The sequence below is a fragment of the Mustelus asterias genome, chromosome 12 (assembly GCF_964213995.1).
Source record: "Mustelus asterias chromosome 12, sMusAst1.hap1.1, whole genome shotgun sequence".
Lineage (NCBI taxonomy): Eukaryota > Metazoa > Chordata > Chondrichthyes > Carcharhiniformes > Triakidae > Mustelus > Mustelus asterias.
Window position 1 is genome coordinate 109563063 of NC_135812.1, and position 18236 is coordinate 109581298.

General features: G+C 49.8%; 1 protein-coding gene across 1 annotated transcript in view; it reads left to right on the top strand.

Annotated features, from left to right (window-relative positions):
* Window positions 1-5092: 5092 nt before the first annotated feature.
* The window catches only part of LOC144502069 (ras-associating and dilute domain-containing protein-like), a 19172-nt gene continuing 6028 nt past the window's right edge, over window positions 5093-18236 (top strand). The window contains exons 1-3 of the mRNA XM_078226076.1: window positions 5093-5170; window positions 8882-9196; window positions 16609-16844. Coding sequence (XP_078082202.1) covers window positions 5124-5170; window positions 8882-9196; window positions 16609-16844 — 598 coding nt within the window. The 5' untranslated portion in view covers window positions 5093-5123. The remainder of the gene's footprint in view (window positions 5171-8881; window positions 9197-16608; window positions 16845-18236) is intronic.

Below are 18236 nucleotides of genomic sequence, written 5' to 3' on the forward strand. Positions count from 1 at the left end.
ATTACACAGGACCAGATCCAAGATAACTCGCTCCCTCATAGGTTCTGTAACATACTGTTCGAGGAAACTATCCCGGCAGCATTCTAAGAACTCTTCCTCAAGTCCACCGCGTCCGACTTGAGTCAACCAATCAATATGCAGGTTAAAATCTCCCATGATTATTGCTGTTCTGTTTTTGCATGCATCCATTATGTGCTTGTTTATAGCCTGACCCACCTCAAAGTTATTATTTGGGGGCCTATAGACCACGCCCACCAGTGACTTTCTCCCCTTACTATTCCTTATCTCCACCTACAACGATTCCACATTCTGCTCCTGAGAGCCTATATCGTGTCTCACTACCGCCCTGATGTTATCTTTAATTAACAGAGCTACCCCACCTCCTTTTCCTTCCTGTCTATCCTTCCGAAATGTCTGATAGCCCTGGATATTCAGTTCCCAGTCCTGGTCACCCTGCAACCACGTTTCTGTAATGGCCACTAGATCATACCCATTTGTACTGATTTGTGCTGTCAACTCATTCACTTTGTTTCGAATGCTCCGTGCATTCAGGTAAAGTGTCTTTATGCTAGCCTTTATATGGACCCGATTTGTTAGTGCATTCTTTTGATTGCACGCTCTGTCCCTACCTGTCGCAAACTGGTTATCCTTCCCCAGACCATCTCCTTGCACTGCGTTGACCACCTCCCTTCTTGTGTTTGTCACCTTTTTTACTCTGCCTGAGCCCTTGACTCCCTTAACTAGATGAATGTCCTCATCATAAACCTGCACTCGTACCCTCTCCTTTACCTTTGGTTTTGTAATTCCCCATACCCCTGAACCCTCCCCCCCACTCTTTAGTTTAAAGCCCTATTTACAGCCCTGGTTATACGATTCGCCAGGACTCTGGTCCCAGCACGATTCAGACAAAGACCATCCCATCTATACAGGTCCCATCTTCCCCAATACTGGTGCCAATGTCCCATGAATTCAAACCCATTCCTCCCACACCAATCTTTGAGCCACGCATTTACCTCCTTAATCTTATTGACCCTGCGCCAATTCGCTTGTGGCTCAGGTAGTAATCCAGAGATTACCACCTTGTTTGTTCTGCTTCTTAATTTGGCTCCTAGCTTTTCATACTCCCTCTGCAGAACCTTTGTTCCTGTTCTGCCTATGTCGTTGGCACCTACGTGGACCACTGCAACTGGATTCTCACCCTCCCACTCCAAGTTCCTCTGCAGCCCAGATGAGATATCCTGGACCCGAGCACCAGGCAGGCAACACAACCTTCGGGATTCTCGATCCTGGTCATAAAGAACAGTGTCAATGCCCCTAACTACACTATCCCCAATTACCACTACATTTCTTTTTTCTTCCTCCACCTGAACGGCTCCCTGTACCACGGTGCCGTGGGCAGTTTGCTCGTCCTCCCTGCAGTCCCCGTTCCCGTCCACACTGGGAGCAAGAATCTCAAACCTGTTGTACAGATTCAGGGACTGAGGCTCTTGCAACTCTACCTTCTGGATCCCAATTCCTGCCTCACTCGCAGCCACACCCTCTTGTCCCTGACCCCCGGCTAAATTAGTTAGTCTAAGGGGTGTTACTGCCTCCTGAAACACAGTGTCCAGGTAACTCTCCCTGATATGTCGCAGTGTCTGAAGCTCAGACTCCAGCTCATCAACCCTGAGCCGGAGTTCCTCAAGCAACCAACACTTACTGCAGGCATGCTCACTGGGAACCACAGTGGGGTCCACCAGCTCCCACATCATGCAGAAACAACACATCACATGACCCTCCATCACAATTACCCAGTTTAAGTTATTACAAACTAAGAATTAATCCTACCTTGCCTCGCCCGTTTCCGCCTAAGCCCGATGAGCCAAAACCCTTTAGCTCTCACTCTGTTACCTGCTCACTCCGCTGCCCGCTAATGAAGCTGCCCGCTGGATAGTGCAGCCTGCCTTTTAAACCTTACGCGCTAAAAAAACCCTTCCCAGCTCACTCCGCGGCCCACTTCCGCTTAACTTTTAAAATAACTTTTTAACAACAAAAGAAACCCCGCGAAAAACGAAAAGATTTGCCCATCTTGAGGAACTCCTGCAGTAATGTCCTGAAACTGAGATGATTTCATCTCCAACAACCACAACCACTGTTCTTTGTGCTGAGTATGACTCCAACCAGTAAAAAGCTTCCTCCTGATTCCCATTGACTCCAGTTTTGATGTCGCACATGGTCTAATGCTGCCTTAATGTCACTCTCACCTCATTTCTTGAATTCAGCTCCTCTGTCCATGTTTGAACCAAGGCTGAAATAAGGTCAGGAGCTGAGTTGCTCTGATGGAACCCAAACTGAGCATCAATGAGCAGGTTATTGCTGAGTAAGTACCATTTGACAATCAACGATCCCTTCCATCATTTTGCTGATGATTGAAGGTAGACTATTAGCTGGGGTGGATTTATTGTAGATTTTGTGGACAGGACATACCTGAGCAATTTTCCACATTACCAGGTAGATGCCAGTGTTGTAACTGTACTGGAACAGCTTGGTTAGGGTTGTGGCAAGTTCTGGAGATAAGTCTTCAGTACTATTGCCGGAATATTGTCAGGGCCCCCAGCCTTTATATTATCTAATGTCATTTCTTGATAGCACATGGAGTGAATCGAAATGGCCAAAGACGAATATCTGAGGCAGGGGACCTCAGGAAGAAGCTGAGATAGATCATCCACTTGCTACTTCTGGCTGAAGATTGTTGCAAATGCTTCAGCATTATCTTTTGCACTGCTGTGCTGGAGTTTTCCATCATTGAGGATGGGAATATTAGTGATGTCTCCTCCTCCAGTGAGTTGTTTTATTGTCCACTGCCATCCACAACTGGTTGTGGCAGGACTGCAGATCTGACCTGTTAGTTGTGGGATTATTTAGCTCTGTCTATTACTTGCTGCTTATGCTGTTTGGCACGCAAGTAGTCCTGTGTTGTAGCTTCACCAGGTTGACATCTCAGTTTTAGATATGCCTGTTGCTGCTCCTGGCGTGTTCTCCTCTGTTCTTCATTGAAGCAGGTTTGATGGTAAAGTGGAGGACATGCTAGGCCAAGAGATTACAGATTGTGGATGTATATAATTCTACAGTTGATGGCCCACAGCACCTCATGGATGCTCATTTTGAGCTGCCCAATCTATTCTGAATCTATCCCATTAGCACGGTGGTGGTGCCACACTGCACAATGGGCAGTATCCTGGGTGTGGAGGCAGGAAGTTATCTCCACAATGACTGTGTGGTTATGTCATGGATAGATGCATCTGCCACACGTAGATTGTTGGGGACGAGCTCAAGTGGGTTTTAAACCCGTGTCTCCAAAGCATTAGACTGTGTCTCTGGATTGCTCACCCAGTGACATTACCACAATGCTTCCATCCTTTCTATCCATTGTTTCTCTTTCCTACAATATATCTTTTTTTGTTCTTGGGATATAAGTATCAGAGGAAAGCCAGCATTTATTTCTCATCCCAAATTTGCTCTTGAGAAGCTGCTGCTTTGAACCACAGCAGTCAGGGGATATAAGAACCCACGACGCTTCTCTCTGTGGTGGTTTACTACAACTGAGTGACTTGCTCAGTCATTTCAGAGGCCACGCGTCTGGAGACACATAGGCCAGACGAGGTAAGGTTGGCAGATTTCCTTCCAGAAGGGGCATTATAACAGTCTGCTAATTGTTATTATCATTACTAATGAGACAAACATTTTTCATTCCAAGTTTATGAATCAATTGAATATAAACTTCCACAGCTGCCTTGCTGGAATTTGACCTCATGTCTCTGGAGAATTAGTCCAGGATTATTAGTTATTACTCTGCTGTCTGAAGGTGCTGAGTCTGACTGAGAACAAATCTCCTCCCCACTTGAAGGTGCTGAAATGACAGGAGTATAAGCAGGTTATTCAACTATGAGAGGCACACCGAGCAACTCGTCTGCCCTGGAGCATTGGTCACTGGACAAGGGATGAGGACTGGGAATAAAAACAGAATACTGGAAAACCTCAGCAGGTTTGGCAGCATCTGTGGAGAGAGAAACATTTCGAGTCTGATATGACTCTTCTTCGGAGTTAGAGAGAGGGAGAAATGTGATGGATTTGATACTGTATAAGAGAGAGGGTGGAGCTGGTGCAGCAATATAGAAGGTCAGTGATAGCTGGGAGCACCAGAGAGATTGAACAAAGATGTCATGGACACAAGACAAAGGGAGTGTTAATAATTGTGTTAAAGACTGGAAATCCTGGCGGTGCTTGTGGCCCCCCTCTCCTCCTCCCTCTCCTCTCCCCCTACCCCCTCTCCCCCTCCCCTCCCCTCCCCCCTCCCCCACTCCCCCCTCCCCCTACCCCCTTCCCCTCCCCTCCCCCTCCCCACTCCCCCCTCCCTCTCCTCCTACCCCCTCTCCTCTCCCCCTACCCCCTCTCCTCCCCCCACCCCTCCCCCTCCTCCTCCCCTCCCCCCACCCCTCCCCTCCTCCTCCCCCACTCCCCCCTCCCCCCTCCCTCTCCCCCTCCCCCCTCTCCTCCCCCACCCCTCCCCCTCCTCCCCTCCCCCTCCCACTCCCCCCTCCCCCTCCCACTCCCCCCCTCCCCTCTCCCTCCCCTCCCCCTCCCCCTTCCCTCCCAATCCCATACTTTTGCCCTTCTCAGTGGAGCTTAAAGTGAGAGTGAAGGTTATACCTGGGACTTTCCTGCACCATGTGACTCAATTTTGCAGCAGGCAGTGCATTGACTCTCTGAGCTACAATAGGGCTTGTAGATGCGCAGGGATCTGACTGGGAGGAAGCAGAATGTGTGCTTGGAGCTCAGTCCCTAAGGGAACATGAGGCAACATCTGAAAGTTAAAGCTTCCGTCTGCTGTGCCATGCCTCCTGGCTTGGCTGTCCTGTTATTTGCTAATGTTTAACTTCTGGCATAACAAGTTCAGGTGAATGTTCATGTTGTGGTTTGTCCTGTTACGTCACTCAAATGAGACATTTTACAGCATATTAGGGCTGTGCCCAGGAAGCTGCTATAAACAATGATCAGCCATTCGCACCCTCTCCATTAACACTCACCTGCTGCACGCCTCTCCCACTCACTCACTCGCAGCAAAGCGGCAGGGCAGCAGAGACATGTTTGAACTGGTCACTCACAAAACCAAAGTACACCTGGCGTCTTGGTAAGAATCGAACTCCTTTACTTGTACTTGTCACTCAGTAATCACTAATTATTAACAGTCAGACTAGATCTAGTTGGTTAGTGAAAAGACCAGAATGAAGACAGGAATGCCATTTACACAGGGACTGTGGCTAAACAATGAAAAGGTTGTATCTTGAAATGGTATTGATTTTTATTTCTTGTGTACTTCCTTCTGTTTGAAAGTTTATTCATTCGTGTCACAAGTAGACTTACATTAACACTGTGATGAAGTTACTGTGAAAATCCCCTAGTCGCCACACTCCGGCACCGGTTCGGGTACAGTGAAGGAGAATTTAGCACGGCCAGTGCACCTAACCAGCACGCCTTTCCGACTGTGGAAGGAAACCGGGGCACCTGGAGAAAACCCACACAGACACGGGGAGAATGTGCACTCTATATAGTGACCCAAGCCGGGAATTGAACCTGGGTCCCTGGTGCTGTGAGGCAGCAGTGCTAACCACTGTGTCACCGTGTCTCCTATTTGCTCTTATTTCCCATTTGAAGTTTCACATGTTCTCTCATTTTTTTCATTGCCCTCTGTCATTTCAATTATTTTCTGTCATCTTCCTCCATCTCTCCTTGTCTCTATCTTTCTCTCTGTCTCTTTAACTTTCTCTCTCTCTTTAACTTTCTCTCTGTCTCTTTAACTTTCTCTCTGTCTCCCCAACTTTCTCTGTCTCCCCAACTTTCTCTCTGTCTCTCTATCTTACTCTCTCTTTATCTTTCTCTCTCTATATATGTCTTTCTGCCTCTCTCTCTCTCACTCTCTCCAACTCTCTCTATCTTTCTGTGTCTCTAGTGTTCTGTCTGTCTCTATAACTTTCTCTCTCTATCTTTCTGTCTTGTGGTGGTGGTGGAGGGATGGGATCAGGAGAGTGACTGAGTGAGGGAAGGAGGGGATGGAAAGATTGGGTTGGAGGGGGTGGTTATGTGGTTGAGAGAGGTTTCAGAAGGACCTCACAGTTGGGGGGAAGGGGCTGGGTGAGAGAAATGAGAGGGTGAATGAAAGAGATGGGGAGACAGGAAAGCAGAGGAAATTCTGGGCTCGGGGGTGGGGAGGGGGGTGGGATGGGAGAGAGGCCTGGGCAGACAGGGGTGATTGTGATGGTGAGATGAGGAAGGAGAGAGGAAGGTGGGGGGGGAGGGTAACCTGGGCTGGGGAGCAGTCTGGTTTCTCCTAGGAATGGAGAAATAAAGCACTTTCTGTCCTGAACCTGTTCTGGTCCCAACTCCTCCCCCTGCTGCTGCTGCTCGGTTGATCAGGCAAGGGAGCTCTGATAGTTTATGTCACATAAACCTCCAGTTAAAATGGCAGTAAGCTCCCCAAGATCCCATCAGGGCCCGGTCTACTTATTGAGAGACCCTACTCCCTCCTGACGGGTATCCTTCTCACCTACTCAGAGCAACAAGTTTTGAGAGAATCTGAGAGAAAGCAGCTGGATTACAGCAGGTAAATCTCAGGCAATATTTTGAATGTCTGGCCACCTATTTTCCTGATGTGGAGATGCTGGCGTTGGACCTATTTTCCACCATGGAATCTGGATTCAAATTGAGCCATTTATCTGTCTCTTCGCGCTTCTGTCTCTGTCTCACGCTGAACTTCTCCCACTTTCTCTCTCTCTCTCATAGAATCATAGAATCCCTTCAATGCAGAAGGAGGCCATTCGGCCCATCGATCTGCACCGACCACAATCCCACCCAGGTCCTATTCCCATAACCCTCATATTTACCCTGCTAATCCCCCTGACAGTAAGATCAATTTATCATGGCCAACCAACCTAACCACACATCTTTGGACTGTGGGAGGAAACCAGAGCACCCGGAGGAAACCCATGCAGACACGGGGAGAACGTGCAAACTCCACACAGACAGTCCCATTCTCTCTCTCCCTCTCCCTCTTTCTCTCTCTCTCTCTCTCTCAAAACTGTATTTCTATATTGGAACAATGTTTGAGTGACTAATGCTTAATGGGTTAGTAAATGGATAATGACAAAGATTAGAACAGATACTAAGGTCCAGATAATGACAGAAGGAACTGGAATGATGTAATGTAGTGTGAGTGTGGAGTTTCAGATTAGATACCCTGTCGTTTACAACGTGTTAAGAATATGAACATTAGCTATTTTTTATATAAACAGAAGGGAGGGTGGCTGATTTAACACCCGATCACTGACTTCTTCAGTAAGATATGAGGTGGGAGTCAGATAGCACTGGATAGTGGGTCAGGTTGAGCACAGAATTCTATCCAGATTGGCTTTCCTCTGTCAGACACTGAGTGTTCTCAGAGGTGGTAGAGAACATCAGTCTGTTCAACTCTGCATTACCAGTCATGCTGGCTGGAACTGAAAGAACAACTTGGATTGCACATCAATGCCTCAGTGGGTAAATAGCATCTCTCTCTCTCACACGTATTTGTAAATGCCAATTGTGTGTTTATGGGCATATAGATTTGTGTGTGAGTGAGAGAGTGTGTGTGTGTATGTATGAGAGTGTGTGTGTGTGTCTGTGTGTGTGTGCCTAAGAGTGTGTGAGTGAGAGTTTGTGTGCGTGTGTGAGATATTGTATGAGTGTGTGTGTGTGTGTGTGTGTTTGCGTGTACATGTGTGAGATTATGCATGTGTGAGATATTGTGTGCGCGTGTGTGTGTGTGTGTTTGCATGTGCGTGTGTGAGATATTGTGTGCGTGTGTGTATGTGCGTGTATGTGAGTTTGCATGTACATGTGTGAGATTATGCGTGTGTGAGATAGTGTGTGTGTATGTGTGTTTGCATGTGCGTGTGTGTGCGTGTGTGTGCGTGTGTGTGTGCGTGTGTGTGTGTGCGTGCGTGCGTGCGTGTGTGTGTGTGTGAGTGTGTGTGGGTGTGTGTGTGTGTGTGCGTGCGTGTGTGTGTGCGTGCGTGCGTGCGTGTGTGTGTGTGAGTGTGTGTGTGTGCGCTGAGGATAAGCTCTGTGAGCTATGACAGTGATGATCACACACTAGGTTTAAGATTGCAAGGTGTCAGAAGGCAGAGAGTGACAACACAAGGCACACCCTCACCTTCAGCACTGAGAAAGGGTTGTTGGAGCTTCTGTATAAAGGCAGCCTGGGTGTAAGAGGTGGGATTTTGACTGGGTTTGTTCCAGACTTTTCCAGGGGCTTGTCTGTTTCTAAGGTTTTAAATGAGAGGACACCCAGACTTGTCCTTATGTTCTCCAGAGGAGAGGTGTTTCTGGACTGACACTGGCAGCCCTGCTGCAGTATTTCTGAAATAGAGTCAGTGAAATCAGATCTGGAAATCCTACAACATTCCAGCAACTGTGAGTGTGAAATGATGTTTACACAACACAACAGTGCGAATGGTGAGTGAGAGCTGCAGCAAGACCGAGAGAGATTGAGGATAGAAATAAACAGGGAGTGGCCATGTCTTGTATATTAATCGAATGGATGATAACCAATTAAAAGCTGCAATGGTGAAACATCTCTGGCACTCGCACACACACACACTTCCCCTCAGGAACCTCCGGAGAGAGGGGCAAAGCAGGAAAGCTGCACTGATTGGTGTAGGGAAGAGAACAATGTGGTATTTCAGTCAGTGCCCTAGGTGAGGGTGGCTAACTGGGCCGTGGTTCTGAGATGCCACTGTGCTGTTTGGCTGGTTCTCAGAACATAGAGGAATGGCTGCAATGACAGGTTTTTTCTCTTTATTCCTAGGTCCAGTTCATCAGATACCACATTTAAATCGAGCGAAAGCTTTGGCGTGAGGCAGCCGGCTCGGAACAAGATCAAGCGACACAACAGAGGCCTGGCCACAGTGTTCAGGGGCCGTAGCTTCAAGGATGAGAAGTCCGGCAGTGAGGAGGGAGGTGTCACAGCCACGGATGACCCCACTGAGCTCTCCACCCAGGTCACAGCCCCCGGGGTGCTTAAGATCTTTGGTGATGAGATCTGTGCAGGTGCCAACTACAAGAGTGTGCTGGCAACGCCATGCTCCAGTGCACAGGAGCTGGTGAAGGAGGCGCTGGAGAGGTTGGTACTTGCTGTTCCTTTCAATGCTCGTCTTAGGATTGGAACACAAGACATGCCAGGAAATCACCTTGGGCAGGAGAGCAATGTAATAGTCAACCAATCAGCAACATCTTTCCCACACTAATTAATCCCTCCTCCATTCACTTGAAAAGTCTTGCAAGGTGATGAAGGAGCAGCGCTCCGAAAGCTCGTGATTCCAAATAAACCTGTTGGACCATAGCTCACACAGCCATGGGGTGCGTTTGCAGTGTAGTCACTGTTACAATGTCGAAAATGTGGTAGTCAGTTTGTACACAGCAAACTCCCACAGATAGCAATAGGGTAATAGCCAGGTAATGTGTGTCTTTTTTAATGGAACGATGGTTGGGGGATAGACCTTGGCTCCAAGACATCAAGGGATAATTCCCCTGCTGTTCAAGTCAGTGTACATGAGACGTCTGCCATCCAGCAGAGGACAAACAGAGCCTTGCTTTAACTTCTTATCAGAAAGTCTGGAATCGGGGGAGTTATTGATGGATTGACTGTTGAATGTTTTATGAGACAGCCAAGATTAATTTCAGCCCGACAAAAAGGTGATTCCTGCCAATGCCGAATATCCAGTGTGTTCTAGTTGGGGCCCCCAAGTGGGAAATAACAGCAGACAATCCCTGAGACCAATTGGAAGCAAGCTTCTGGTGGCCGATCATTTTAATCCTCCACTCCGCTCTGACATGAATATTTCTGTCCTCTGGTGCCGGGTGCTAACAGCAACTTGAAAAACAGCTCCCCCTCTTCACATCAGCACTTTACAGCCACCTGCACTCAACATTGTGTTGAATCAATTCAGCCTGCTCTACCCCATTTCACTGCTGGTGTCAGACTTAATCTTGTTTTTCTTGTTTTTGCTTTTGGATAGGACTGTTCCTCTAGGCACTTTCCCACTCCCTTTGGTTCTGCCCCACCACCTCTGTCATTTAATCTCTCCTGTTTTACACTCTATCACTGACCTTCTCTTCCAATCCCCCACTCAGTTCTGAGGAAGTCATGGACCTGAAACGTTAACTCTGTTTCACTCCCCACAGAGATTAGCAGATACTGCCAACCTGGACTGTGCCTCACCCAGCACCCTGCCAACCTGGACTGTGCCCCACCCAGCACCCTGCCAACCTGGACTGTGCCCCACCCAGCACCCTGCCAACCGGGACTGTGCCTCACCCAGCACCCTGCCAACCGGGACTGTGCCTCACCCAGCACCCTGCCAACCGGGACTGCGCCTCACCCAGCACCCTGCCAACCGGGACTGTGCCTCACCCAGCACCCTGCCAACCCAGACTGTGCCCCACCCAGCACCCTGCCAACACAGACTGCGCCTCACCCAGCACCCTGCCAACCTGGACTGTGCCTCACCCAGCACCCTGCCAACCCAGACTGTGCCTCACCCAGCACCCTGCCAACCGGGACTGTGCCTCACCCAGCACCCTGCCAACCCAGACTGTGCCCCACCCAGCACCCTGCCAACACAGACTGCGCCTCACCCAGCACCCTGCCAACCTGGACTGTGCCTCACCCAGCACCCTGCCAACCCAGACTGTGCCTCACCCAGCACCCTGCCAACCCAGACTGTGCCTCACCCAGCACCCTGCGAACCCAGACTGCGCCTCACCCAGCACCCTGCCAACCCAGACTGCGCCTCACCCAGCACCCTGCCAACCCAGACTGTGCCTCATCCAGCACCCTGCCAACCCAGACTGTGTCTCACCCAGCACCCTGCCAACCCAGACTGTGCCTCACCCAGCACCCTGCCAACCCAGACTGTGCCTCACCCAGCACCCTGCGAACCCAGACTGTGCCTCATCCAGCACCCTGCCAACCCAGACTGTGTCTCACCCAGCACCCTGCCAACACAGAACACGTCTCACCCAGCACCCTGCCAACACAGAACACGTCTCACCCAGCACCCTGCCAACCCAGACTGCGCCTCATCCAGCTCCCTGCCAACCCAGACTGCACCTCACCCAGCACCCTGCCAACCCAGACTGCGCCTCACCCAGCACCCTGCCAACCTGGACTGCGCCTCACCCAGCACCCTGCCAACCTGGACTGCGCCTCACCCAGCACCCTGCCAACCCAGACTGCGCCTCACCCAGCACCCTGCCAACCCAGACTGCGCCTCACCCAGCACCCTGCCAACCCAGACTGCGCCTCACCCAGCACCCTGCCAACCCAGACTGCGCCTCACCCAGCACCCTGCCAACCCAGACTGCACCTCACCCAGCACCCTGCCAACCCAGACTGCGCATCACCCAGCACCCTGCCAACCTGGACTGCGCCTCACCCAGCACCCTGCCAACCCAGACTGCGCCTCACCCAGCACCCTGCCAACCCAGACTGTGTCTCACCCAGCACCCTGCCAACCCAGAACACGTCTCACCCAGCACCCTGCCAACACAGAACACGTCTCACCCAGCACCCTGCCAACCCAGACTGTGCCTCACCCAGCACCCTGCCAACCCAGACTGTGTCTCACCCAGCACCCTGCCAACCCAGACTGCGCCTCACCCAGCACCCTGCCAACACAGACTGCGCCTCACCCAGCACCCTGCCAACCTGGACTGCGCCTCACCCAGCACCCTGCCAACCCAGACTGCGCCTCACCCAGCACCCTGCCAACCCAGACTGCGCCTCACCCAGCACCCTGCCAACCCAGACTGCGCCTCACCCAGCACCCTGCCAACACAGACTGCGCCTCACCCAGCACCCTGCCAACCTGGACTGCGCCTCACCCAGCACCCTGCCAACCCAGACTGTGCCTCACCCAGCACCCTGCCAACCTGGACTGCGCCTCACCCAGCACCCTGCCAACCCAGACTGCGCCTCACCCAGCACCCTGCCAACCCAGACTGCGCCTCACCCAGCACCCTGCCAACCCAGACTGTGTCTCACCCAGCACCCTGCCAACCTGGACTGCGCCTCACCCAGCACCCTGCCAACCCAGGAGCCAACACTGTGCCGATGACAACTTCATTCTTCATTTCAGTCCATGTAAAGACCAGCAGTGTCCCAAGGCCCTCACGGCTCATGTTGCATTTTACTCTCACTGGGTCTCAGACCCAAAGGTTTTGGAGATCTGAAAACAATCCCATTGGAGGAAAACAGCCGCAAAAATACAAAACTTAGAGATTTAGAATAACTGAAGACGGAGAACATTAAAGTTTCCTCTGATGGGATCCTAGATGGAGTGAGCTTGGGAAATCTCAGATTCCCGGAATATTGCCCAGGATTGAAGAGTTCCAGGCAGTAAACTGGAAAACGCTCTTACTGAGAGGTCACATAAAGCCATAGAATTTTACAGCACAGAAAGAGGCCCTTCGGCCCAACGTGTCTGTGCCGGCCATCAAGCATCTATTCTAATCCCAATTCCCAGTTCTTTGTCTGTATCTTTCTATGCTTTGGCATTTCGAGTGCTCATCTAAATGTTTCTTAAATGTTGTGAGGGTTCCCGCATCTACCACCCTTTCAGGCAGTGAGTTCCAGATTCCCACCACCCGCTGGATGAAATCCCTTCTAACCCTCCTGCCCCTGATCTTAAATCTATGCTCCATAGTTATTGACCCCATGTACATGCACCCCAAGGGCCCTCAGGTTCTCTGAACTTCCCAGCGTCCTGCCGTTCACTGTGTATTCCCTTGCCTTGTTAGTCCTCCCAAAATGCATCACTTCACACTTTCCAGGATTAAATTCCATTTGCTGCTGTTCTGCCCATGTGACCAGCCCGTCTATATTGTCCAGTAATCTAAGGCTTTCATTCTTGCTATTTACCACCCCACCAATTTTTGTGTCATCTGCGGGAAAAAGATACAAAAGTCTGAGGTCACGTACCAACCGACTCAAGAACAGCTTCTTCCCTGCTGCTGTCAGACTTTTGAAGGGACCTACCTCGCATTAAGTTGATCTTTCTCTACACCCTAGCTATGACTGTCACACTACATTCTGCACTCTCTCATTTCCTTCTCCATGAATGGTATGCTTTGTCTGTTTAGAATAGAATAGAATAGAATCCCTACAGTACAGAAAGAGGCCATTCAGCCCATCGAGTCTGCACCGACCACAATCCCACCCAGGCCCTACCCCCATATCCCTACATATTTACCCACTAATCCCTCTAACCTACACATCTCAGGACACTAAGGACAATTTCAGCATGGCCAATCAACCTAACCCGCACATCTTTGGACTGTGGGAGGAAACCGGAGCACCCGGAGGAAACCCACGCAGACACGAGGAGAATGTGCAAACTCCACACAGACAGTGACCCAAGCCGGGAATTGAACCCAGGTCCCTGGAGCTGTGAAGCAGCAGTGCTAACCACTGTGCTACCGTGCCTTTAGTGTGCAAGAAACAATATTTTTCACTGTATGTTAATACATGTGACAATAATAAATCAACTTACTGATCAAACCTCCCACAATCACATCCAGATCATTAATGTACACTACAAACAACAAGGGACCCAGCACTGATCCCTTTGGTACACCACTGGACACAACTTTCGACCATCACTCTCTGCCTCCTGCCACTGAGCCAATTCCGGATCCAATTTACCAAGTTGCCTTGGATCCCATGAACTGCTAACTTCTTGATCGGGTTCCCATGCGGAACCTTGTCAAAAGCCTGACTGAAGTCCATGTCGACCAAATCAACTGCCCTCATCTACACAGCTAGTCACCTCTGCAAAAATTTCAATCAAATTTGGCATACTGATATAATAATGGGTTCAGTAGAGGCAAATTGACAGAACTATAGAGGGAGCTTTACTCTGTATCTAACCCTGTGCTGGACCTGTCCTGGGAATGTTTGATGGGGACAGTGTAGAGGGAGCTTTACTCTGTATCTAACCTCGTGCTGTACCTGTCCTGGGAGTGTTTGATGGGGGACAGTGTAGAGGGAGCTTTACTCTGTATCTAACCCCGTGCTGTACCTGTCCTGGGAGTGTTTGATGGGGGACAGTGTGGAGGGAGCTTTACTCTGTATCTAACCCTGTGCTGTACCTGTCCTGGGAGTGTTTGATGGGGGACAGTGCAGAGGGAGCTTTACTCTGTATCTAACCCTGTGCTGGACCTGTCCTGGGAGGGTTTGATGGGGACAGTGTAGAGGGAGCTTTACTCTGTATCTAACCCTGTGCTGGACCTGTCCTGGGAGTGTTTGATGGGGACAGTGTAGAGGGAGCTTTACTCTGTGTCTAACCCCGTGCTGGACCTGTCCTGGGAGTGTTTGATGGGGACAGTGTAGAGGGAGCTTTACTCTGTGTCTAACCCCGTGCTGGACCTGTCCTGGGAGGGTTTGATGGGGACAGTGTAGAGGGAGCTTTACTCTGTATCTAACCCTGCGCTGTACCTGTCCTGGGAGTGTTTGATGGGACAGTGTAGAGGGAGCTTTACTCTGTATCTAACCCTGCGCTGTACCTGTCCTGGGAGTGTTTGATGAACAGAATTCCCACTCACCTGAAGAAGGGGCTTAGAGCTTCGAAAGCTTGTGTGTCTTTTGCTACCAAATAAACCTGTTGGACTTTAACCTGGTGTTGTTAAACTTCTTACAGTGTTTGATGGGACAGTGTAGAGGGAGCTTTACTCTGTATCTAACCCTGTGCTGTACCTGTCCTGGGAGTGTTTGATGGGGACAGTGTAGAGGGATAATGTGAGCTGTTCTGCTGGACTGTGTTAAGTCACGGCTGATGGTAAATACCAACCTGTTTAAATCCCAGAAGGGAAACGTGGAACAACTGCTGCAACTGCCGTTTGTTGTTGTAATTTGTGTAGTACGGGGAAAGGGTTTAAATCCAGAAATGATGTCCCCAATTACTTATGGTAGTTTATAGAAACGTAAATGTTTATTAAGAAATAGGAATAAAATAGAATTACACTTCAATGCAACAATGGCTTCACACAGTAACAATACTTTAATAAAGACAAAATATGCTAGAGACAGAACAGAGCTAATGTTTCAAGTCTGGGTGACTCTTCATCAGACTGGAAACATTGGCTCTATTCTCTTGTGCTTACCCCAGTCCAACGCCGGCATCTCCACATCTATTCTCTCTCCACAGACCTGCTGAGATTTTCCAGCATCTTCTGTTTTTGTTCAGATTCTGGAATCTGCTGTATTTTGCTTTTATAGCAATACTTTTAAACAGTTCCAAAATTTCTGAATTTAACTACCTTCAGAATTAACCTTCCCATTATCTTTTCAGCAACTCCTTATAGATTTTAAAATCTATACAATTCCAGTAATTGTTACCACACAGGGCCTTTAATTTCTCTTGAGGTGTCCTCTGGGGTTAACAGCTGTTGGTCTTTTGGATCTGGCTTCGTTCGCATTGCTTGCTGGGAGTTGGCCAGTGATTTCTGCTGTGATCTAAAACAGTATTGTGTTCAGTTTTAGTGTCCTTATCTGAGGAAGGATGTCCTTGCTATTGAGGAAGTGCAGCGAAGGTTTACCAGGCGGATTCCTGGGGATCGCAGGTCTGTCATATGAGGAGAGACTAAGTCGGTTAGGATTATATTCACTGGAGTTTAGAAGAGTGAGAGGGGATCTCATAGAAATGTTTAAAATTCTAACAGGGTTAGACAGGATAGATTCAGAAAGAATGTTCCCAATGGTGGGGGAGTCCAGAACTAGGGGTCATAGTTTGAGGATAAGGGGTAAACCTTTTAGAACTGAGGTGAGGAGAAATTTCTTCACCCAGAGGGTGGTGAATGTGTGGAATTCACTGCCACAGAAAGTAGTTGAGGCCAAAACGTTGTGAGATTTCAAGAAGGAATTAGATATCGCTCTTGGAGCTAAAGAGATCAAGGGATATTGGGGGGGAGGGAAAGGTGGATCAGGATATTGAATTTGATGATCAGCCATGATCGAGATGAATGGTGGAGCAGGCTCGAAGGGCCGAATGGCCTCCTCCTGCTTCTATTTTCTATGTTTCCATATTTACCCCCCATTGGTTTCAGTAACTCCTTAAATGCATTATTTCCCTTTGATCTCTCCATTGTCTCACCCAGTTTATTGAGAAATTCTCTCTCCCTGAATTGAATAACTTTATTTACTCTAGCTTTTATACTTAAAAGAAAAGTACACGCTCTGTATCTATACTTTACCTCTGACACCTTTTTTTACACTCTGCATATCTCCTCCTTTGAACCGCAACCCATTCAAATCTAATCCTGTTTTATAAACATCCTTACTAACTTACCTAATGTAAACTTCTGCCTCAAGCATTTCGAGGCTCCTTACCACATCAAGTCCACAGCTTAGAGTCTCACAGTCACTCTGTCCCGTGTTTAAATTATCACTCACATACCCCAACAGTTAAAAAACACAAGGATATTAGCAAGTATTCAGTGTCCTTGGGCTTTTTTGAAACTGCGTATCATTTTATTCAGATATTCACTGGACAAGAACTCGAGCAGTGACTATGTTCTCTGTGATGTGATTGGACGATCAGACGAGGAGCACCAATGGAGGACAGAGTGTTTCCGGATTATCAGTGAGAGTGAGAAGCCTCTTATTCTGCAGTCACTCTGGAAACCAAAGGAGGGATTTTCCCGCAGGTTTGAAATTCACAGAAAGGTGAATCTGGAAGAAATCGCGGCAAAAGAGAAAGACACAGTAACAGCAGGTAACAGGCCAATCAGAGAGGGAGAGACCGAGAGAGACTGACACAGAGACAGCGAGAGAAAGACAGAGACAGAGAGGGACAGACCGAGAGAGAGAGACTGATACAGAGACAGAGAGAGAGAGAGAGAGGGAGACAGAGACAGAGAGGGACAGACCGAGAGAGAGAGAGGGACAGACCGAGAGAGACTGATACAGAGACAGCGAGAGAGAGAGAGACAGAGAGGGAGAGACCGAGAGAGACTGATACAGAGACAGCGAGAGAGAGAGAGACAGAGACAGAGAGGGAGAGACCGAGAGAGAGAGGGACAGACCGAGAGAGAGAGACTGATACAGAGACAGAGAGAGAGAGAGAGACAGAGACAGAGAGGGAGAGACCGAGAGAGAGAGGGACAGACCGAGAGAGACAGAGACAGAGAGGGAGAGACCGAGAGAGAGGGAGACAGAGAGGGAGAGGGAGAGACCGAGAGAGAGAGAGAGAGAGAGACAGAGAGGGAGAGGGAGAGACCGAGAGAGAGAGAGAGAGAGACGGAGAGAGGGAGAGACCGAGAGAGAGAGAGAGGGAGAGACCGAGAGAGAGACAGAGAGAGAGAGAGACAGAGAGAGAGAGAGAGGGAGAGACCGAGAGAGAGAGAGAGACAGAGAGGGAGAGACCGAGAGAGAGAGAGGGAGAGACCGATAGAGAGAGAGAGACAGAGAGGGAGAGACCGAGAGAGAGGGGGAGAGAGAGAGGGAAAGACCGAGAGAGAGAGAGAGGAGGAGAGACCAAGAGAGAGGGAGAGAGCAAGAGAGAGACGGGGAGAGTGAGAGAGAGGGGGGGAGAGCGAGAGCGAGAGAGGGGGAGACCAAGAGAGAGGGAGAGAGCACGAGAGAGAGAGAGGGGGAGACCGAGAGAGAGGGAGAGAGCAAGAGAGAGATGGGGAGAGCGAGAGAGAGAGGGGGAGAGAGGGGGAGACCGAGAGAGGGGGAGACCAAGAGAGAGAGAGAGGGGGGGAGACCAGAGAGAGAGAGAGAGAGAAGGGGGAGACCAGAGAGAGAGAGGGGGAGACCGAGAGAGAGAGGAGGGAGACCGAGAGAGAGAGGGTGAGACCGAGAGAGAGAGAGAGAGGGAGACCAAGAGAGAGAGAGAGAGACCGAGGGGGAGAGTGAAGGAGAGAGGGGGAGACCGAGAGAGGGAGAGAGGGGCAGACCGAGAGAGAGGGGGACATCAGAGAGAGTGAGGGGGGGACTGAGAGAGAGAGAGGGGGAGACTGAGAGAGAGAGAGGGAGACCGAGAGAGAGAGAGAGACCGAGGGAGAGAGGGGGAGAGTGAGGGAGAGAGGGGGAGACCGAGAGAGAGAAGGGGGAGGCCGAGAGGGAGAGTCACGTTGTGATATCCCCGCGCTGAGTCATGCTG